The 26,151-nt window shown below is 23.2% G+C and overlaps 1 protein-coding gene across 1 annotated transcript in view; it reads left to right on the top strand.

Moving 5' to 3' along the window:
* LOC128955586 (neuroligin-4, X-linked-like) overlaps nt 1-22,512 on the top strand; it is a 50,915-nt gene extending 28,403 nt beyond the window's left edge. Inside the window, exons 3-11 of the mRNA XM_054301258.1 lie at nt 8,326-8,472; nt 11,860-12,048; nt 12,780-12,895; nt 12,988-13,320; nt 14,153-14,404; nt 15,312-15,511; nt 18,816-18,988; nt 19,838-20,340; nt 22,099-22,512. Coding sequence (XP_054157233.1) covers nt 8,326-8,472; nt 11,860-12,048; nt 12,780-12,895; nt 12,988-13,320; nt 14,153-14,404; nt 15,312-15,511; nt 18,816-18,988; nt 19,838-20,340; nt 22,099-22,512 — 2,327 coding nt within the window. The remainder of the gene's footprint in view (nt 1-8,325; nt 8,473-11,859; nt 12,049-12,779; nt 12,896-12,987; nt 13,321-14,152; nt 14,405-15,311; nt 15,512-18,815; nt 18,989-19,837; nt 20,341-22,098) is intronic.
* The last annotated feature ends 3,639 nt before the right edge of the window (nt 22,513-26,151 follow it).

The following is a 26,151-nucleotide window of genomic DNA, read 5'->3' as shown; positions in this document are numbered from 1 at the left end:
TTATTTATTTTTTTAAATCATTCAAACTTTGTTAACATTTATTTGTAAATATCTACATATAGATGACTTGAAAAATTGAATATATTTAGAAAAGTTAATTAAAAATAAGTATTAGATATAATATTAAGCAACAGTATTAAGTTATTTTAGTTATGTGTAAATAAATATTTATTTAAAATAAATCATTTCTATAAAAATATAATTATTATATAATTTTCTTTAAAAAATATCTAAAACTATAGTACTAAACGATTATGTATATAATAATTATAATTATAAATAATTTTATCATAATATAATTAAAAAATAAAAAAATAAATAAATAAAATTTGTTAATTTATTTATTTAAATTACTTAGCAAAAACTAATTATAAATAATATTAAATAAACCAAATTTAATTATAAAACTTTTCTGTGTATTAAATATTTATTAAGTTTAAGTCCACGCTATTTATATAAGTTATTTTTTTAAATAAATTTTATTTTTATTTTGTTTAAGTGAAAATTTTATTATTATTTTGTTTAAGTGAAAATTTTATTATTATTATTTTTCACTACTTATAATAAACTAGGACAAATATAAAAAAAATAAATCTTCAATAACTATAGTACATAAATCACAATCTGGTTTTCCAAGTCGTAAACTTTCAAAATAACAAACAAAACAAAAAAAATTCAACAAAAAAAATCTAATTATTTTCAAACTACAAGATAAAAGTTTTTATATTTTAATTTATCAGATAATTCACTGTAACTTAATTTTTGTGTCGGCTCTCAAATATCTGCTAACAATAAATCTTTTTTTTTGTTACTATAGTGTTTGTACAGTAGTTTACTTTATTCCCAATTATAATATATATATATTTAGAGTAGAGTTAAAGTACTTTAGAGTTAAATGCTATATGTATTGTTATATACAGTATAAAAGTTATATATAATATGATACAGATTGTGTGTGTGTGTGTGTGTATTATATATATACAATATTACTATATATATATGCTATAATACATAATCTCTATAATATATATATATATTTGTGTGTCAACTGTGCAACTAATATAATACAGTTCAATGTAATTAAAACAATATCAATGCTTTTAAAAGTTAACTGTTTGATGCCAAATGTCGAGACAATAAGTTTATAGCAATTAGATTTATATCTTGTAATGGACTCAAAATTTAATTTGTGTTAAATGAAAAGCAAAAATCAATAGTTTATATAACTTCTAATAATTTTTATATTAAATTTTGAATTTTTTGACATCAAATATATATATTTGTAAATTAAGCAGAAAAGTAAATGCTTACAAATTATCTTAGAGTATAATAATATTCAATAGTTTTAATAATATTTATTAATTTAGTAAACTATTTGTTATACTATTTATCACAAAATCATTGTCGTATAATTAATTTCTAGTAATATATAATATTTGTCGATAAATAATGTTTGGTTAACTATATTTGTTATACTAGTTGTATTACAATCTTTCTATTATTATATATTTTCATTGTAAACATTATTCAATGGGAGAAAAATGTCTGAACATATTTTTTTAAGTAAAAATATTTTTTTTATATATATACACAACTATAACAAATAATTGTAAGTTTATGTGATGGCATATCTGACACACACACACACACACACACATGAATTCATTCATTAATATATTGTGTATCATCAATGGATACAGAATATTCTGTATATATATATATAAAAAAATACAGTTGCTATTTATGAGGGGAACTGGAGAACTGTCAATGAAGTGCCACACAAGTTATTGATTGACTATAGCTAACATACCAGTGCTCATCTACAGTATATATATATATATATATATATATATATATATATATATATATATATATATATATATATATGTGTGTGTGTGTGTGTGTGTGTGTGTGAATGTGTCATTGATTATTGTACCATATCGTGGCATTTTTTAGACTAGACTCACACATCATTTTCATTGCCCATCAAAAAAATATTCAGTATATATATATATAACTCATATTACAAGCAAAATAAATTGACGGAAATAAAAGCAAACTTTAATACTTTAGTATTATTTAAGATTATTATTATTATCAGTAGTAGTAGTAGTTGTTATAGTCATATAATTATAGATCATTATATAATTAAATAAAATCAATATTATTATATTATGACAGTTACTGTTCACTGTTTTCTCAATTTTTTTCATGTCTTAATTTATGCAAACGTATAGATAGAGAGAAAACACACGTGAATTAAATATTTAAAAAAACTAAAGTAAGTAAAATAATAATACAAAAAAATACTGTCATTATTATTATTAATAATAAGTAAAACAGTAATAAATTAGGCAAACATTTACTAAAATAATTAGCAATTTTTTCGAGACATAAGATTTCAAGAGAGAGAGAAAGACTGAGAAAGAGAGAGAGAGAGAGAGAGAGAGAGAGAGAGAGAGAGAGAGAGAGAGAGAGAGAGAGAGAGATGAGAATATGAAGAATCTAATGAATTAAAAGCAAAAAACAAAACAAAGAAAACAAAGTTTTAGTCGGAAAAAAATCAGTTAATTTAATTCAAGTCACTGTTTGTGTGTTTGATATAATGAAATGAAAATATCAAATGTTTTATTCATAGATTGAAGAATAAGAAGAAGAGGTCATATATACTGTAAATACAGTATATAAATATGTAGTATATATGATATAAATATAATAATTGTAATAATAATAATAATAAATTATTTGATATCAAATATCCCTACAAATTAGTAGGTTATGATGGCTTATATGAATTGATCCGAAATATTGATATTTAAATCATATGATATATAATAAGTTTTATAAGTTTAAGACAGTATTATAGTTTTAATATAATAAGTTAAATAATTTTTTATTATTTCTTTATTTTATTTTTATTGAATTAGTCAACTAATTATTTGATAAGTAATTAAATGAAATTTTCAATATAAATATTTATTTATATATCTATTAATATTGACTTAAATATACAGTATATATATTACACTATTACATATTAATTTGTATTACATTATTAGAAATAAAAATCTTCAAATTTTCATTACACTTACCATATTATCAAAATTAATTGGTCCATCACTATATCCAATACAATTTGTTACACACAATAAGTTAGTCATTGATTTTAATTGTCACACAAAATTTTTTTTAAAAAATTAATTCATCAAGCACATACATACAAATTGTGGTCACATAATATATGAAATTGTCAATTAAACAAATATATACTAGTATAACGTTATTATAACGTAAATGTATCATGGTACATATTAATATATATACATACAAACATTTTTTTTTAATATTAATGTTAAAATATTAGTCAAAATAATTTATTTTAACAAATGACTAATCAATGATCAATTTTTAGTGATACATGTATAACATGGACTTTATAGGACTTTTTTATACTATAAAACGCTATACAAATCAATACAACTAAATAGTCCCAAATATATATAGATATATGTGTAAATGTAGTTTAAGTATTAATAGTAAAAGTAAAAAAAAAAACAGTAAAAAGTTTATTAATACAGAAAAAAATCAATTAATTATTATAACGCAACAAAAATTTTGAAAAAAAAGTTTGATTTTTTATTTGTCGACCAAAAATTTGTGACCCCAATTGACCCCCGTAGAAAATTGATGGCCAACCCGACGGGTAGTCGTAAAAAAACCGGTGGCATCGGTGGCAACAGTAGTGCCACCGCCGCCGCCAAACGTAAACCGAAGGCCAGTAAGAGATCGAAGCAAAAGTGTTTGCCGTTAAGAAAATCCCGACGACATGTGGTCAACGACGATATGGACACGAATAATGTTGGATCAGATAATAAAAATAATAGTATTGTTAAGAGTGATAATACGGTTAAGACAACCGACTATATGCAAAGTTATCTGAAGTTTCTCGATAAAAGTGGTCAGAATGCGACCGTACCGACGGTTAAGACAACCATCACAGCCAAACCGTTGACGACCACCGCTGTCCGTACCCTTGAGCCTATATTAAGCCGATACACTATCGGCGGTGGTTTAAATATAGGACTAAATAGCCCGCCGCCATTGTTGTCGCCATTGTTGTCCTCCTCCTCCTCCACGGCCAACGACGCGTACGACTGGACGGCCATCAAAGACAAATCGGTTAACTGCGGCTGGAAGTTCTGTTCGGACACGTTTCCCACTCGCGAGCACATGTATGCGCACATCCGACAACACCATCTGCACGATGTCAACCTCCGGTGCAATCAACCGAACTGTGACCAAGTTTTTGCCGAAGTTTCGCTATTAATCCGACACAAACATCGTTGTCATCGACAGCTAGAGCTGACTGACACTACTGATAGCGATGATTGAAATTATCGGGACAGTCATCGATGGTCACACACACACATACACATACATACATACATACATACATACATACATACATACATACATACATACATACATACACACACACACACACACACACACACACACACACACACACACACACACACACACACACACACACACACACACACACACACACACACACACACACACACATACATACATATATCACGATTGATTAAATTTTTTTTATAAAACTTTCAATTGACAAACTATTGAGTTAATTCATATATTATTAATAATTAATTTGTTGGCTTATTAGTAATTATATTAGAAAATCATTACTAATAATATTAAACTTAAAAATATAGTAATATATTATAATATCGTATTATTTTTTTGTAATTTAAAATATTTTCTTATGTGTATAACTATTGTATAATAGTTGACATTGAATTTTGTTAGTTAATAATTCAGATTAGGATTTTTTTTAAAGTGATTAATAATAATAATATATATAATATTGATATAATAATAATATATCATATATTTTTTTAATATTATGATCTTTAAAAAATATTGATAATGATTTTCCAATAATAGTTTGTTTTTGTTTTTTTTGTTGATAAAAATTAATCATAATTATAATCAAATTTTGTTTATTTATCGATTGTTTGTTTGTTTATGTGAAAATATCCAATGATTTAAAAAAAAATAGTAATAATTTATTTTAACGCCATAAACAACCAGTGATTTTGAAAGAAAATCATTAATTTTGAGAAAACTTTTTGATTTGTTTTGTTGTTTTTTTTATTTTGTTTCAGAAAAATACTTTAAATAATATGGAAAATATATGCTATGAAAAAAATCTATGAATATATTCACTTAAAATACTTTTTTGTTTTTGTTTTACTGCCATTTCATTGAATTTTTATTTTTCATTTTTTTATATTTAAATTTTCAAAACTATGATAAATGTTTAATATTATATTTAAATAATATATAATTTATATCTATATTATAAATGATGATCGTTTCACAATATATATATATAGATATATCATATAATTTTAAGCTACTTTAATGATTAAATAATGTTTTCTGTTTTTTTTTTGTTATAATGTTATTAAAATTTGCATAAAATTGCTATTTTTTGTTGTTTTCAATTTTATTAATAAAAAGCATTTGTTTAAATTAGTGTGTCTTAAAAAAATATATTTATCTATTTTACAATTATAGTAAACAAAAATTGAATTGAAAATATTTGAATATTAATATATCAGTTTTAAATCTATAATTAAGAAAATTAATTTAAAGTGCAATATACAAAAAAAAATATTTATAAAATTAAAAATAAAAAAAAATTAATTATGTTTTACCGGGAAGTTATTTTTTGAATTTATTGATATTAAACATTTAAAAAAATCAAATCTAATGTATTTTAATTGTTCAAAAAAAAAATTAAGATTAATTGAAATTGAAATTACGGTAAAAAAATTACTAATAAATGATTTTGTGATTAAGTGTGTCGATAAAAATCTACTGTTTATAGACTACCGGTATATATATATATATATAACTTTATATTTTGTATTTTACAAAAATTGATTACTCGTTAACAACAACAACAAAAAAAGAGTTTAATTTTGTAAAGAAGTGGCAAAAAAGATAAATAAAAATATTTTTAAAAAATTATTTCAAAGCAAATGACTAACTGAATGAATGAATGGATGAATGATATAATTTTTTTGTGTATTTGAAACAAAACACACACAAAAAAATTATAGAAAATTTTAGTTTAGTTTTGTAAAACCAATTTTTTTATGTCTAATAGGAACTTATATACCGTATATATATACTGTAGTTATAAAAATGATATTACAGTTTAAGATATTTGTTAGTTTAGATTTAAAAAGCATAAGACAATCGCACACACATTGTGAGAGTGAGAGAGAAAGAAATTATTTGAAAAAAATAACTATTTTTTCATTTCATTGTGTAGTTTATCATCATTTTTTATTTTATTTGAAGACAGGTTTTTTGATGTGAAACATATATAACTGAAAGGGAAAGGGAGATGAAAATAAATTTGTTGTTTGAGAACAATAGTGAGGAACGTTGTCAAAGTGCAGACATTTCATTGATCTCTATATTACTTCCAGTCCTTATGGGTCTCTTTGAGTCCAGTCTTTCTCTCTCTCTCTCTCTCTCTCTCTCTCTCTCTCTCTCTCTCTTTCAAACACACACACATATAGACATAAGCACTCACTAACTCTAAAGTTTACAGATATTAAACCATCCTTTCCTTATAATACGAAAATTAGTGTCATTTAGAGCTGATAGCCGTTGACATTACCAACATATGAGTTCCTCTACTCAGTTGTATTTCCTCTCTGATAGATATCTTGAAGCTATATATATATATATATATATATATCAGTAGATACTTTACAGTATATGTCATCAGAGTTATTGGCTAAGAGTCACAAATGAGTTTCACAAAATTATTACACATACAGACAGACACAGACACACAACTAAATATACAATATATACCCCCACTAAGTGCTCACAAAATTGGATTCAATATATCATATTAATAAAAATATATAAAAAAAAATTTGTCACCAATTGATTAATTGTCATTATTTTTTAGTGACATTTTTTGTCCATAATTTTATATATATTTTTTTATTTTGCCGTCAGTTTTCTCTTTTATCTTTTCATTTCATTTATCTATTCATTTCATGTCTTTTCAATAGTTCAGATATTATCGCTCTCTCTCTCTCTCTCTCTCTCTCTCTCTCTCTCTCTCTCTCTCTCTCTCTCTCTCTCTCTTTCTCTCTCTCTTTGATCTTTCATGCTATGATTAGATTGACATCACTTATAAAAATAATATTAGGAGACCTTTATATCATTTGATTTATTTAATTAGTAGACTTTTAGTCATATAATTTAATAAATGATAAATCAATTCATTACATGTTCACTACTACTACTGTAGTACAGTATATATATATTATTGATAACATTTTTTGACTAATAATACATTTGATTTAAACAATTATGTCAATCATAAAATAAATTAATATATTAATAAATATATAACTTTATATAAATATAAATTATATTTAGTTTTATGTAATTAATTTTTATTTTATGTAATTAATGTTTATTTTATATAATTAATGTTTATTTTATTTAATTAATGTTTATTATATTTTTATATATACGAGATTTTAATATTTAGTTATATTATAAAGTATTTGTAATATAAATAGATGATTTATTATATATTTAAATTATACTGTAGAATATTAATAATAATAATTATTATTAAGTAAATTGTGATCATTTATTAGTTAAATGATTTGAAATAATAAATAATATTTTTATATATTTGGATGATTATTATGAAAATTGATGACAAACATCATCATCATAATCATCATCATTGACATAATGGTCTACACCATTGACAGTCTCATTACATCATTATTAAAATATTATACGATATAAATATTATCATCATTTATATATTCAATATATATATATATATATATATTATAATAGTATTTTCTTTGCATAGCTCCAGGGTAATTTTATCAAAAAATTTCGATGATAATTTTTTTTCATTAATGAAAATTGATACAAATATTAGAGATGTTATATTTAATGGGTATACTGTATATATATATATATATATAATATTAGCAGTTATTTTAAATGTACAAAATATTTGAAATTTGTTTTAATTAAATATTTTTGTTTGCATTAAGCATTGTTTGTATATTTCAGTATAATATATATTTACAAACACATTATAAATGCAACATTTGTGTAATTCTAGTATAATTATAATATATATGTTACTGTATATTACAGTATAATAAAGTATTTAGAGACTAAATAACTAATTTTTTTAAATATATAATTTCTAATTCAAAACCATAGGCTCACAAACAAACAAAGTGCCGGTCATTGTGTTCATTCACGGCGAGTCCTACGACTGGAACTCTGGCAATGTATACGACGGAAGCATTTTAGCCAGTTTTGGACGGGTAGTAGTCGTCACATTGAACTACCGTTTGGGAGTATTAGGTATGACTATATATGATATACATATATACATACATATTAAATATGCAAATATTTTATTTACATTTTAAATATAAATGCAAATGCAAATAGAGATATACATATATAAAATTATATAGTAATATATATATATATTATATATATATACAGAATATTCTGTGTCAATATTATTGTGTAAATTTAAAATATCAATATACAAATATAAATATTTAACTTATTGATAATAATAATAATAATAATATATGTAATATTTTAATATTGTATAGTTGTATTGGCAAAAAGCATGCATTTTATTTTTAGTAAAATACATATAAATTATACATATTTTATATTTACTTATCAATAAATTTATTTAGTGTTTACATTTAGATTTAGAAACTATTATGCATGTATAAATTTATTTTATATTAAATATTTTATTGTATATTCTCTGTAATAGTTATCATCAAACAATTATTTTTAAGATATTATTAATATAACGCACGATCTGATAGTTATTATAATGTTTTTTAAGTAAAATTATTTAAAAGTATAGTCAAATTAAATAAGATATTTGGTTTAGTTTGTATACAAGCATTTACATTATATAATTTTTATATACAGTATATTGTACAGTAGGTACAGTCTATCAGTACTACTGAATGTTATAAAAAAAAATAATTTTATTTTAAAATCACAAACTAGTTATGGTTTATATAATAAGATTATATTTGTAATAAAATTGTATATAAAACTTCAAATATATATACATATAACCTGTATTTTGCAATATATTATTAAATATCTAATATATTGCATAAAATATATTTTTTTAACCTTTATCTACATAGTATGTGCCACATAATGTTTTAAGTGCATTCATGCAATGTTTTTTAAACGCAAAATAAGTTTAATAGTTTTATTATGAATTTATTTTATTATATAAATTTTAATATATAAATATCTAATATATAGCAATTATTTTTTTTTTGATAAAAATAATGGTATATCTGTTTGTTTTTAATACTATCAATTTGTTACAATTGCTATGAATATTCTATATGTTATTCTTTATTATCTTTGACTCTCTCTCTCTCTCTCTCTCTTTCTCTTTGATAAAAATTTTGTAGCATTTATTTTAGTAGATATCTCTCACAAGTTTGTGTCAAAATCATTGGCAGACAACATCTGTTATAAGTAATGTTTGCATTATATTTATATAACTTATATAAATACTATAATACTGTATACAATTATTATAGTGAATAGATAAGTATTACAATTTCACATTATATATATATATATATATATATATGTTTATAATATGTGGAAAAATTGTAATCTTTAATTTTTGTTTAAATCCATTAAGTCACGCTTTATATTATATATATTATAAATTTAAATAATATATATTTTATAAGTTTTATAAATATTAAATTAAAATTATATAAACTATATATTTCATTATTTCATTTGCCATAATTATATTTAATAATTTTTATGAATAAAAAATTATTTTATTTAATTATTAATTTATACTGTATGTTTACTAATTATGTTGCTTAATTATAATTATTTTCAACAATTATTTTTGTATATTTTTATAAAAAATAATATCCAATTTTATTATTCACTAATTATTAAATTTTATTTATAATGTTTGCAGAATTTATATTTTTTGAATAAAGCTTATTATTATTATTATATTTGAATAATTTAATTATGAATTATTGGTTTAAACTGTTTATTTGTATAATAAAGGAATAATACTGTTATTAAATTATATAGATATTTATTGATTAATAAATATCCTATTAATAAATTTTAAACAAATAATTTATTTTTTATTTAAATATTTTATCTTTTAAAATAACAAAATGTTAATTTTATAATAAAATTATTTTTACATCGATTTATATTTATTAATATTATCATAAATTTATTTTCTCGATGTTATACTATACTTAAGTACAGTATAAGTGTGGGGAAAGACTGAGTGTCTCTATATTTTATGTGTTATAGTGTGTCACACATATCGGCCAAATGTTGGCACAAAAATAATATTTATAACGCCATTAATCTATTAGTATATATATAGTGTATATATATATTCGGTATGATATGTAATGTCATCTCCAGTGAGGCCATGAAGTGGCTAAAGGCTTTCCTTTGCTGGCAAATAGCCGTATATTTTATCACAACTACTAATAATAATGTGTCACTTATTTTAGTTTACTAAGTGTGTGTCAGAGAGAGAGAGAGAGAGAGAGAGAGAGAGAGAGAGAGATCCTTAAGAAAGTCAACAATAAATTGTTTTTGTTGTTACATATATTTCTCTATTTACGGTTAATATAGTGGACAGTAGTAGTAGTAATATTAGTGGTGATAGTGATGGTGGTTGTGGTGGATATTACATTAATATTAATGATTGTTTCACAAAAATTAATATAACACTATCAATGTTGACAGAGATATGATATTTAGATTAAATGGTAGACCTAAATGTGTGTCCACACACATACACATACATACAGAATATTCTTTACTATTGATATATAATATTTTTTGCTATTCTGTATGTCTTTAACTAAATATCTAACTAACTATTTCATTGTAATATCAATACTATTATTTTTATTAGCAAAAAAATATTAATGTCTGCAGTATGTCTCTCTCTCTCTCTCTCTCTCTCTCTCTCTCTCTCTCTCTCTCTCTCTCTCTCTATGTGTATGTGTATGTAATCTTAGTTAACTTAATCATAGTCTAGCAATTGGGAGAGAGAGAGAGAGAGAGTGGGGTAGTATAGATTTTTATGTGACTGTTGTTTTTTGTTTGATTTGGAGATCACATGCATTAGTGAACATATAATATATATATATATATATATATATATATATACTGTATATACCTATACATTACACCACTATATTTAATAAACTCAATTCTCATAACCAGATATTACTGTATTATTAGCCATCAATGTATTAACAAAATACTATAATATAGTTGAGTATAATATTCTATATGTAGTTGTGTTTGTTTGTTAGGCATTATTATTATTATTATTATCACTCAGTTAGCAAAACATAAAACATAAACTAATATTTTTGCTGACATACCGTATAGACAATAATTGTATAGATTGCTAATAATAATAATAATAATAATAATAACTATCATATTTTGGCATAAAATACTAATGCTTTCATTGGAATTATTTATTAAAAACTTAAAATCAAATAATATAAATCTAAAAAAATCTTTATATAAATATCCGTAAAGTTTTTACAAATAAATTTTTGTATTATTTACGTTAGATTCTATAATAATTATTAGTATAGAAAAAAATAAAATGTTTTTATTTAGATAGAAATTTATTTACTCTATATATATATTGTTATATTCTTATAGGTTTTTTGCCGGCACTGGTTGACGGTGTAGTCCGAGGAAACTATGGGCTTATGGATCAGGTGGCGGCCCTCCATTGGATCCAAGAAAATATAGGCGAGTTTGGCGGCCAACCCCACAACGTAACGGTCATCGGGTACGGCTATGGAGCAGCCTGTGCTCATCTACTAATGATATCACCCATGGCTAAGGGTAATGTTTGAAACTAACTTAATTCAATAATTTTAACTATTGATTTACAACAATTATAATTATTATTAGATTTTTAGTAAACATATTTATAAAAGTATTTATTTTTTGTTTGTTTGTTAAGTTTAATATTTTTGTTGTTGTAAAAAGCACTTAATATTGTATTTTAAAATATTTTATTTTAAAAACTTAAAAACATTTTTTTTTACTTTTTTTTATTATCTTTGGTTTTTATTCCTAAAACTCAGGAAAAAACATTTTGTATTTGATTTTCTCATTCATAAGTTTTGTTTTTTTTTGTGTTTTATTCAATTGGAATAATAAACAATAAATCATATTATTTAAAAATTTTTAGTTTTATTTTTTGATCTGTATCTGTAACTTAAAAATATATATAAAACAAAAAAAATTAATAAATGATTTTTATAAAAAAAATTTTACCATTAAAAAAATAGTTAAATAAATCTAAAAATTACTGTCATATGTAATTTAAAAAAACAATGTGTTAGACATTGATATTAGCAAATAAAAAAATTATATCAATTCAAGCGCAAGATTTTTGTTAATGTTTTTTTTTTGTTGTTGATGTGTTTTAATAGTAATTTTGTTTTCAATTCAATAATTATTTTAATATTTATGTCAAAATCATAACATGTTTAAGTACTGTGATATCATTTATTTAATGTTTTTTTTTGAATATAAAAATATAATGTGATATATATTTTTAAAAAAAGGTTTATTTCAACGCGTGATACTAATGAGTGGATCGGCACTCAGTCCCTGGGCTATAGCCAGAGATACAGATGTCTACTCCAAGACATTAGCTCAAGCACTCAACTGTCCAATTCATGTATAATTTATATTATTATAATTATTATTAATATGAAAATAATAACAAAAAAAATCATTTAAATTTAAATTATTAATTTTTAAAAAAAATAGGAGTCGACTGTCGACTGTCTGCGTAAGCGTAAAGTAGACGACATATTGAGGGTCGACCTAAAAACGCCAGACTATTTGACAGCATTCGGTCCAATCATCGACTCAATTGTTGTGCCTTTAGATCCGCGGCGACTGTTGTCGCCCGGAGTCAACCCGAAGCTCAATAAGTCCTACTGGAGTGTCGGCCAACAGTACGACCTGATGTTCGGCTCCAACCGACTCGACAGTCCCTGTATTTTCTCGGCAAACGAGGAACGTCTCGGTATTGACGGCACCCGAAGGGATCGCATCTTAAGAACACTCGTCCGAAATTTGTTTGATTTTCATCAACAGGTGATTCTTTGATTTATAATTATAAACTTTTTTAATTTTATTTATTTTTTTGGTCATATATTTGCTAATACATAATATTAATTTTTTTTAATTAATATATTTTTATTTAGTTAGAAATTATAGAATTTTGAAAAAAAATTATTATTAAATTTTTTTAGTTTAATTTTTATATACTAAAAAACAACAAATGTTTTTAATTCATAAGAGATTTATTTATTTTTATTTTTTTCATATAAAATATTGTTTAATATGTACTTTATATTTATAATAAAATAAATAGTTAGTAATTATTATTTATATTTTTTGTTTGTTTGTTTATTTACTTATTTGTAGTTTAATTAATTTATTTGTTTTTTAAATATCAAACATAGCAACAACAAAAAATAATAATAATAAATCATATATGATATCATTAATAATATCAATAGTAGTAGTAATTATTTTTTAAAAAAATTATATATATATATCTAAAATCGGTAGAATAAAAAATACTAATAATTAATTTTTTTTGTTTTGTTTGCTAAGTTAGTTATTAATGCAAATAACTAAAAAAAAATAACTGTAATTAATAAACATAATGTTTAGATTGTGTGCTTAAATACAGTACACTATACCATAGTATTATATATAATTAAATTATATTTTGCATCGATTTTTGCATTGGTTTATCGTACGGTTTTTTGTGATCACTTTCTCTCTCTCAATCTCTCTCTCTCTCTCTCTCTCTCTCTCTCTCTCTCTCTCTCTCTCTCTCTCTCTCTCTCTTTCTCTCCAAACACTTACTCACACAAACACTCAATCTGTACGACTGTCTGTCACTTCATTTTTGTAGTCAATATTTCTAACGTTGATTAATGAGTACACGGATTGGTCGCGAGCCGTGGAACAGCCTATCAATATACTCGAGTCGATGGCCGACATACTCAGCGATTCATTAGTGGTATCGCCGCTCATACAGACCGGTGATTTACATTCAGGACATCAACGGCAATCGTCGACAGATACGGCACCGGTAGTTGCCAACAGTGATGGTGGCGGTGGTGGTGGTGGTAGTAAAACATACTTCTATATATTCACGCATCAGGTATGCCTGTCCACAAACTACTCAATTGTCGTTTCTCATCAATTTTGTTGTGTGTGTCCGACATATCATATACTATACTCTATACAGAAACAGATTCTCAGATTCAGCTAACTTTCCTCAGATTTCTAACACATATTAAACTTCAAACAACACTTTATATATATACAGTATATAGACTTTTCATTAGGTTTTCCCCTTACATATTGTACTCCTCTCTGACTATAATAAATTAGATAACTGTGCTAATGGTATCAGCATTTTCTCCTATTATATAATATACAAGTTTACTCTATAATACAATACAATACCATACAATACACACACACATAATATATGACATAATTAGATATTATATATCAATTATTGAGCAAGCTAAAATTTTGATACTGACAAAAATAATTTGATAACATAAATTTTACTTAAAATATATACATTAGGTTTTTTTTTAATAAATAAATTTACTATTATTACTGGTTATACTTAATAAATGTTATAAAAATATATATATATTGTACTTATAAGTCATAAACAACAACAACAGTGAGAGTAAGTAATTGTAACAAATCTAGGTTTTAATATATGACACAGTTATCTGTCAGGACATACATATAACACACAAATACACACCGATAAAAAAAGGCTGAGCAGTGATATCCGATATAAGTACATCGATATACACTGTATACACATTGAATACAAACACACACACACACACACAACCACACACACACACACACACACACATACATACACACACATACATACATACACACGCATACATATACACACAAAATACACTATAAATGTCAATAAATAATGCTTACAATGTATTTTTGATGTAAGCATTTGCAATGAAAATGATGATAAAAATTATTTTTATTTTTTTTGTCCTCTAAATTAATTACAGAGCGAGGAGTCGGTGACCAACAAACTGAATGTCCGGCAGAGCTGTTCCCACAGTGAAGAGCTGTCTTATATATTTGGTGCTCCCGTTTCGTATCATTTATTGGCGAAATCAATGACACATTTTGCTACTAATTATAGCAGAGCTGAAGTCACTCTTTCGGAAGCTTTAATGACTTATTGGATTAATTTTGCTAAATTCGGGTATAAAAATCTACAGCACTTTTAGCTAAATAATAGTCAATCTCTCTCTCTCTCTCTCTCTCTCTCTCTCTCTCTCTTTCTCTCTCATTGTTTTCATTTATTCACTCGCAATAACCTTTAGGGCAAAGCTTTAGCTAATTTAATAACAAAAATAAAGAAAAAATTTTCTTTATTTGCGCTAATCTATTATGAGTACGCAATTTCACTATATATATATATACTGTATATATATAATTATATCAGGGTTAAGTAAGGGGGGGGGGGGGGGGGGGGGGTAAGGCCAAAATACCCCCCCCTAAGATCGAAAAATTGGGATTTTACCCCCCCCAGACTTTTTGACCAAATTGAAAAAATTGTCGCTTAAAAACGAGGAGAAATGACCCCCCCCTAAAATTTCGGCGCCGAAGGCGCCGAAAATTTTTTTGAAATTTATAAAAATTTTAATTTTAGTTGATACTATTTTAGTAAGTGTTTTTATGTTTTTAATATTTATAAAAATCTAATTATTGATTAAAAATAGTTAAAATAACGTTAAAAGTCATCAAAAAATAACATTATTTTAATTAAAATAAACTAAAAAATTAAAAATTACCTATTTGTTGAAAAGAGTAATCATATTACAATTTAAATATAAGTTTAAGAAGTTAATAAAACAATAAATACTTATGTTTTTATTAATAATTTTTAAATTTTAAATAAAAAATTTAAAAATATTTTCAATTTTGTACTTAATATAATTAAACTTTAACGAAATTTGAGTTAAATAAGTAGTATTCAGTCAGTATTTGTATAAAAATAAAAATATATAACAAACTATAAACATTAAGTATTGTTTAAAAAATTAATTATGTTAAAAGTTAAAAATTATTAAAATACTAAAAATAACTCATAGTGTATCATTAATGCTTTTATCAACTATTTTTAAATCTTAAATACATTATTTTATTTTTTTTTTGTTAAAATTTAAGTTTTTATTAATTTTAAAAAAATTTTTTAAAAAATATTTATTTTTTGTTAAAATTTAAATTTTTGTTAATTTTTAAGTTTTTTAAGTTTTTTTTTATATTTTTGGAAATTTTACCTATTTTCCCGGGAATTTATACGGGAACTTGTGGGAATTTTATTGAATTTACATGGGAATATTCGGGAACTTAAGGAATTTTTAGGGAATTTTCTCTAGACCCCCCCCCCCCCCCCCTTGATTTTGGATTTTTGAAAAAATTGCCGTTTAAAAATGCAATAAAAATCTTACCCCACCCAATACCCCCCCCCAAGATTTTTTGAGAATTTTGTAAATTTTACCCCGGTCTACCCCCCCCTAAAATCCAAAACCTTGCTTAACCCTGAATTATATATACAGTATATTATTGTTAACATCATAATAAAAATACTAATAATCAGCGAAAGAAAACTTTAAAAACAATGTAATTTGTGACACATTTTAGTTTTTAAGAAAAACTATACAAAAATTTATAAAAAAGACTATTTTATTATATTTGAATTTAGTGTAATTTTATTATAGCTTTTACTATAAAACAAATTTCTAACAAATATCATATAATTTTTAGTGTATATAAAACTTACTGTATATATATATATACAGTAGTTTTTGCTTTCATACAATGAATTTATGATTAAATAAGACATTACATGAAAAAAACTCACACAAGTTTTTAAAAACATTTATCATATATATAGAGTACAGTACGGTATTATTTTTTTACTGTTAACTGTAAATAGATAATACTGTATGACTCTTAAGACATGTATGATTTGGGTAATTAATTGATGTTTATTATTATTATTATTATTATTATTATTATTATTATTATTATTATTATTATTATTATTATTATTATTATTATTATTATTATTATTATTATTATTATTATTATTATTATTATTATTATTATTATTATTATTATTATTATTATTATTATTATTATCATTATTATTATTATTATTACGAGACATCACTTGTGTTTTGTGTTATTTTTGCTATTAATTAAAAATAAAAGATAGAGAGAGAAGAATCTGCAAAATTCCTGAGATTTTAATTTTCTTGTTTACTATTGATTCTGTACTGACTTAAGTGATAGTATATATATATACAATATATTTATATATATATATATATATATATATATACTATATATATACTGTATATATTATAAATATATATACACTATATACCAGTGCTCTGAAATAGTCTCTTTTTTTTGTCCAATAATTATCTAACATTAGTTAGACATCAGAGGGTCTACTGTACTAATAGTGGTTTTTTCTTAACCCATAAATAACTTAGTTTAACCCATATATTATAATATATATAAGTAAAATATCTTTTATTTTTTTCATTTATATAATATTAATATGCAGTAAATACATTAGTATTAGAAAAATTATTATATATATTTTTAAAAAATAAAGTATATTTTATTGATATACGCTATGCATATAAAAATTATTTAACGCACTTTACAAAATTGAATATTTATTTTTTCTTTATTATTATTATTATTAAGTGTATTATAAAAAAAGTAATGGCTTTAAAATAATAATCTTCAAAATATACCTCAGAAAATACATACTATTATAAAAAAAAATTATTATATATTATATCAATTGTACAAATGGTATGGTTATGGCCAGATATATATATATATATATATATATATATTAGTATACTGTATATGATAGTAGTGTATACCATAGTTGAACATCAATTGATTATCATTTTATTTTTCTCTATATCTATAATGAGTAGTTATATAAACAAAATAACTGTTTTCTCTGGAAATACAATATTTTCTTTTATATTGTATTGAAAATTATTGAATGATATATATATATCTATATATATATATATATATATATATATATATATATATATATATATATATATATATATATATATATATATAAATTTATACAATTCATATATCTATTATTTATTTCAAATAAAACGATTTTTACTGTATTTGATTTTGTTTTTTGTTTTTTTGTTGTCTCATTTATCTTTTTTTTCTATACTAAAGATTTTAGTCTACGTTTACTTATATTTTTCTTGAAGAAAAACCCTTAATATCATTAGTTATATAACTTATATATATTATATATATATAATATAAATGATATAAATTCAATACTCGCAAAACAAAAGTAATACACATTTAAATGCTTATACTTTTTCCTATTTTCTCTCTTTTTCTCTCTCTCTCTCTCTCTCTCTCTCTCTCTCTCTTTCATATATCTATATATCTATATATATCTGTATATTTATCTATATATGATATCTCATCAGTGATCCCAACATATGGTCTGAACAGCAAACGTCGTCTGAATCGACGAAAATCGGCGATCGATTCAATGCCGCCGACAGTGAGGGCAGCCGTGAGTCGGAAAACTCGCAAATGGCTTATCAATCGGTTGTTTGGTCCACATATGACACCATTCAGCGAAAGTATCTCACTATTGGTAATCAATAATTTTATATCACATGATATGTATATAATGTATATATATATATATAGTATATTTTATTTATCAATATTTGCTAAGTAGAGGAAAAATAACATTTTCATAGATTATGTATAAATAAATGTATACAAAATTTAAGAGCATAAACAATATAATTTATACATAACACTAAAAATTATAAATTATTACACACACACACACACACACATACATACATATACATCACAAATGCCCTAATTATTATACAGTGTTTTTAGAGAGGATTTTAACCCTTAATTTGCATAAAAGTTTTGTTAAACATTTTTCGTTAAAATATTAATAATATTAAATAATTCATAATACACATAGCATTTTGTATGTTATGCACACATAAACGATAATCCTCTATAATTATTTTAAACAATTTTTGTTTATCAAACTAAACACATATTACAGTAGAGAGAGAGAGAGAGAGAGAGAGAGAGAGAGAGAGAGAGAGAGAGAGAGAGAGAGAGAGAGAGAGAGAGAGAGAGAGTGAGAGAGAGAGAGAGAGAGAGAGTGGAAAAAATTTTTGAACAAAATGTTGCATCAAATATAATTATCCGCAGATTTGTGTGATTATGAAAATAAATATTTTTAATAAAACAAATATAAATTTTACAAATAATTTTCAACAAAAAAGTTTTTGTGTTGTAAATCAACAACAACAACAAAAAAATCAGTTTAATTGTAGAAAAAAAAATAATTTTTTGTTTTTTCATAATTATCTATTAAATTATTAATAATAATAAAATACAGTATAAACTGTCTTAAGGTATGCCATATATAAATAACTAACTGTTTTTTTGAATAACTTTGGACTACCAGGGCTTAAGCCAAAAATACGTGACCACTACCAGAGCCATAGACTATCGTTTTGGCTGAATCTGATACCACGTCTTCATAATCCCGGCGAAGAACAGGTCTATCTTCGCCATCATTTGCTCATCGATCACGAAGACCTGTCCACTTACGACGGCATTGTCCGGCAAATTGCGTACAAATTTTTGTCTCCGTTGCCAACAGTTTCCCAGAACATTGTCATCAGTGCCACCACCGAACTGATCCATCATTTGTCCAGTACTGTCCTCTCAAGCAGCGAAGTACTTGAATTGACCACAACATCCAACAACAACAACAACGACATCAACAATCCGACGGCCTATCAGTCGAAAAATGTCAACAATACGACCACTACGTCGGTGATTGTCCAGTCGGAAAACTATTCGACCGCACTGTCCGTAACCATCGGTATCGGCTGTTCGTTGCTTATACTAAATATGTTGATATTTGCCGGCGTCTACTATCAATTGGACAAAAATCGTAACAGTGCTCAAAACAATAGTTCATCAAATAATAATAATAATCATCAAAAGTCCAATAATACTAATAACAAATGTGATGATTCTGTTAGTATATAAAATTTATATATATATTTAAAAATCTATTTATTAGTATTATTTAAAAATATTTTTTAAAATATAATGTGTGTGTGTGTGTGTATGTGAATGAACTGTATTTTATACAACTTTTGTTAAATATAATATTTTAAAATATTTAGATTAGATATTTATTATTAGAATCTATATTTTATATATATATATATATAATATATTTTTAATAAATTAGATTATGTTTTAATTTTAAACGTCTTTATCATATATTTATATTTATATATTTATTATCTAATATATTAAAAGAAAAAATGTATTAATTAAATTGTCTCCAGAAATTGATGCCATGATATCAATTCATTTTATTTCTAAAGAATTTAATTTAATTTTTTTTCTCTATGTTTTAAAAACTTAAACCAAAATTTATTAAGAATTTATGAATATTACGGAAATTTCTATAGAATTTTTTGATTATTATTATTACTACTATTAGTAGTTGTATTGTTTAGGTTTTAAAAATTATTGCAAAAGTTTTCTACACTATTAATAATATAAACGACATAAATGTGTATTGATTTTTGTTGAAAATAAATTAGTCTTTTATTTTAACATATTATATAAACATGTGTGTGTATGTGTGTGTCGTTTATTAAAATAAAATCAATGACATAACTTTTGAAAACATTGAGTCAAATATATATATAATATATAAATTTATATTATTAGTAAAAATCATATAAAAATTTTTAAAAATCTGATAATTAAAATATTTGATTTATATGTAATTTGATTTAAAATTTTTATATTTATTATATGCAAGACTGACATTACTAGAGTTTCCTTTAGCTAATTATAATTATCTATTTTATTGCATGTATTTTAAGCTATTGAGGATATTTACTGTAGTACAGTATATACTGTATGATATATTATATATTTATATAAATAAATGCTATATATTTTGTTGAAAAATTGCATTCAATTTTTATTTATTATTTTCGATAATAATATTCAATTTAATAAATCACATAAAACTTGATAATACTTTCATAGTATTTATCAATACTGTGCGCTTAAAATCATTTTATTTTCAATGTATAAATTTTCTATTATATATATATTTATATATATTTATATATATTAGTATATACTGTATATTATAGTTTAATGCAAATATCGATCTTTGAATATCTAAATTTATTGTATAATATAAATAACCCATAAATAGATTGCTTGTTTACGGGGCTATAAGCCATAGGTTTACATATGAAAAGATAATAATACTAATAATACTAATATATTTATTTTATGGATATATTTATACTTTTATTATAATATTAACGTAATGCTTAGCATTCAAGTTATATACATTTAGTGGTATTTTTTGGTTTAATAAGTATAATAATATTAGTCATAAGATATTTATATATAATATAATATTTTTAACATTTATCTAATATAAGTTATGTTTAGTAATCCCAATAATATATAACATAAAATGTTACATAATTTATAGTTTAGACATAATTTTATTTATTATCAAAATGAAAATATGTTTTATTACACAATATATATATATTGCTATTATTGAATTATATTTTATTACTTATTATTATTATATTTTTTTGTGAATATAAACTAATTGTTTTCCATATATATATTTTTTGTATGTATATTATCCTTGTCGCGGGACAGCCATCTAAGGAGAACATATCACTTACTGATAAATTTGAGGCCAACACCATATCCCGTATGACCATACCGTCGCCCATAAGCAATATGATTGGCAACAGTACCGAAAGCGGCGACCATATGGACCATATTTACTATCAATACAAAAGCAAATCGGCTGCCTATCAACAGATGGCCAACAATCATGTTGGCACTGGTGGTGGTGGCGGCGGCGGCCAAAACAGTTTGCGCCGGGCCCAAAAAGTCAACATTCCTATGGCACCGGTAGCTAAAGGGTCGTACCAGCAGCACCAGCAGCACCAGCAACAACAGGATCAGGCATCGCAAGTAGTGCCTTCACATATGATGAACAACGATGTCAAACTAATACCAGTCTATATCGAGCATAACTTATCGGCCAAAGAGATGGCTGTTTGATAGATATGACTGTTAATTAAAACAAATTTTTTAAAAAAACAAACAAATTTACATACAGTGAATCAGTACAATCAAACAAACAAAAGTCAACCCATCCAACAACAACAACACCTGAACCAGTACTACTAACTGTTCAATAATTGGTTTATACAGTTACAGTTTAGCTACCGGTTCTTAAAAATATATAGTTTGGATTCAAATAGTCTTTATCTCTCTCTCTCTCTCTCAAAAAAACTGTTTGTTTTCTAAACACATAATAATTCAATTAAATATTGTGTTAAATGACAAACACTTTTATTTATTTATTTAATAAATTGATTTTGTTATAAGTATTAAATTACAAAAAAAAATATTTATTTATAATTTATAGCTATAGTTATTATAATTAAAAGATTTTTGTTAAATTAATTTTCTTTAAGAAAAATTATTATAAGTATTTGTAATTTTCAAAATATTGAAACACAACAACATTAACAATAATATTTATAATAATAATAATAATAATTTTAAATAATTTCAGACAAATTTTATTTGTTGAATACATTTGATTGTTTAACAAACATGCTGTACGTATGTATAAATATAATAAAAATATTAATATATCTATTTTTTTATATAAATATAAATATATAATAAAAATATTGTGTATATAAAACTTAATATTAAAATTTTTTCAATAAATAATATAAAAAAATATATATATATATGTTATTATGATTTCGTAAAATATTCAAAAATAAGTGACTCAATTTGCTAGTGTGGTAGTGTATATATATATATATATATATATATATATATATATATATATATATATATATATATACAGTATATATATATATATGTGTGTGTGTGTGTGTGTGTGTGTAAGTAAATTTTATATATGATACTTATATATATATATATTTATTTATAAAAATGCTAATAATTCTCTACCCGTGTCACACATGTGCTACAAACACATACACACACATCAAAAATTAAAGTAAATGCAAAAAAATTGTTATATAAAATATTTTATTTTAAATGCAAATCTTATTAAACTTAACTATGGAAATAAAAATGATTTTAAATTTGTTACTCTCTCTCTCTCTCTCTCTTTCTTTCTTTCTTTCTTTCTTTCTTTCTCTCTCTCGACATAAAAACTGTTGTTTATTTAATTTAATTTTTTTCATAAAATATAAAATAAACTTAATTTAGTTTACTAGTAATACTGTCATTAATGTGTAATAAGATATATAGTTTAGCAAATAAATTCTTTACAGAATATTATGCAATAATTTTTATCCAAATATTATTTATAAATATTTACTTGTATTTGTTGTACACATATTTTTATAAATAATTAAATAAAACAAATAATAATAATATTTTAGTGAAAATACATTAAATAATAAAACCTATCATTTAATACTTTAGTACTGTACTATTAACAGTAAGTTATAATATAATGCTAATACTTGTTTATAATCATAATAAAAATATTATTATATATATATATTTATATTTGTATTTGGATTAAGTGTTGCATTTAGTGTTGTTTTGGTTTGCATTTATGATTAAATTATTATTATTATCATTATTATTATTATTATTACTAAATTATAGTATACAGTTATATCAATATATAAATAAATACTACAGTAATGCTCTTATATATATCAATCACATATCCATTTTATTGATGATAAAGGACTGGTATGTTGTATACATAGACAGCAAATTTTAGTGGTTTATTATTATTATTATTTTCACTATTACTAAAATCAAAGTGTATATTGTATTACATGTGTTTTATTATTGTCTATTGCTATTATACAGTAAGTAATCTATTTATTTATTTTTTTTCTCACAAAAAAACAGTTTTGATATTGATTTTGCAAAATATACTTTATTTTCACTCTTTACTCTTAACATACTATAGCCTAACGTTTCCCATTAAAGATACTGTATTTGGGCATAAAATTGCACAGTTGAGTTTATGTATAGATATATATATATATATATATACTGTATATATGTAGTATATGTCAATGTTTGGTTACCCCTAAAATATATAATACACTATATATATATATATATATATATATTAAAAAAGTATATAATGTGATGGGTTAATTGAATGGGCGGTTTGCTCACAAAACTGGAAAAAGCCTCATAAAAATACTGTATAATCTTATAATTTAGCATTTTTTGTGTGTGTGGTTTTTTAACTACAGTTCCACTGATTGACAACTAATTAATTTTGATTTAGTATTACAAAAATACTAAATAGAAATTAAGTTTTTACTAAAAAAATTTAGACAATTATTACAATATCCTGACATTAGTCTGATTAAATTTTTTTTTGGGTACAATTATAGTCTATAAATATATTCAATTATCATAATTAAGACATAGTGTTTGTGTATTTAAAATATATATATATATATATAATTTAATTAATATCAAATAAATCACTGTATTATCATTCAATATATTGTAAATATAATTATATAGAAACTTAATGATTTGAAACATTACTGATATAATTAATGAATATATTATTATTTGAATAGAAATTCTGTACATATATATTATAGATAAAAACACAAACAAACAAAAAACAACCAAAAAAATTAGTTACAATTTTGATGTAAATATAAATTGTCTATAAGTGTTACGGTATGTATGTATGTATGTATGTATGTATGTATGTATGTATGTATGTATGTATGTATGTATGTATGTATGTATGTATGTGTGTGTGTGTATGTATGTGTGTGTGTATATATATGTCTGTGTGTGTGTGTCTGCAATTAATTACATTTTAATTACTTAACATTTCTGACTAGAAATCATCGTCGCTATCATTGAAAACACTGGCAGTATTTTTGCTATATATTAATGAGATACCAATGCCAGAGACTCACTAAATATTTATGCGCTGTGTATTGTTTGGCTAAATTTTGTTGTTGTTTGTTGGCATCAAATGTTAGGTAATATATACGATATAAATTTATTTTTAAATGTTGTTTTGTTATTGTTGTTGTTTAGTAGGTATATATTATTGTGGGTCATTAGGCACATACACACATAGAGATTAGTATCAGACAATCAAATGTTTCACCCATTGGGCGACAAATGTTTTGTCAAACATTATATAATTTTTGTTTTGTTTTGTGTTATTAACTTAATGTTTAAAACATTAGATTCAATGATTACTATATATACTGTATATATATTTATTTATTTTATATATTTTTTTATAGCGCTATTGACAAATATTTTCTGATTATATATGATAAAATATATAAATTATTTCTAACTTATACTGTATAAAATTATTTACACTATGTTATTACCTATATTATATATATATAATTAATAGCAAACATTTTATTTGATAAGTTGATAATCAATTTTTATTAATCTATAATTTAGTTATTTCTTGCAAAAAAATATTTTAGCTTATAAATACTACTACTACTATATATATGCGAAATAATATATTTTATCGCTAAATTTATGTGTATAATTAGATTATTCCGGTTTATATAACAAGTATTGTAAAACACATACAGAATATTCTGTGTTTTTTCTTCTAAGCCGTAATATTGAACAGTATGTTGACTGCCATCTCATCGATAAAAGCAAAGCATA

The sequence above is a fragment of the Oppia nitens genome, unplaced genomic scaffold, assembly GCF_028296485.1.
Source record: "Oppia nitens isolate AA-2021 unplaced genomic scaffold, nextdenovo-longstitch-racon4-pilon3 scaffold2_pilon_pilon_pilon, whole genome shotgun sequence".
Classification (NCBI taxonomy): Eukaryota; Metazoa; Arthropoda; class Arachnida; order Sarcoptiformes; family Oppiidae; genus Oppia; species Oppia nitens.
This window is presented reverse-complemented; position numbering and strand designations above follow the sequence as displayed.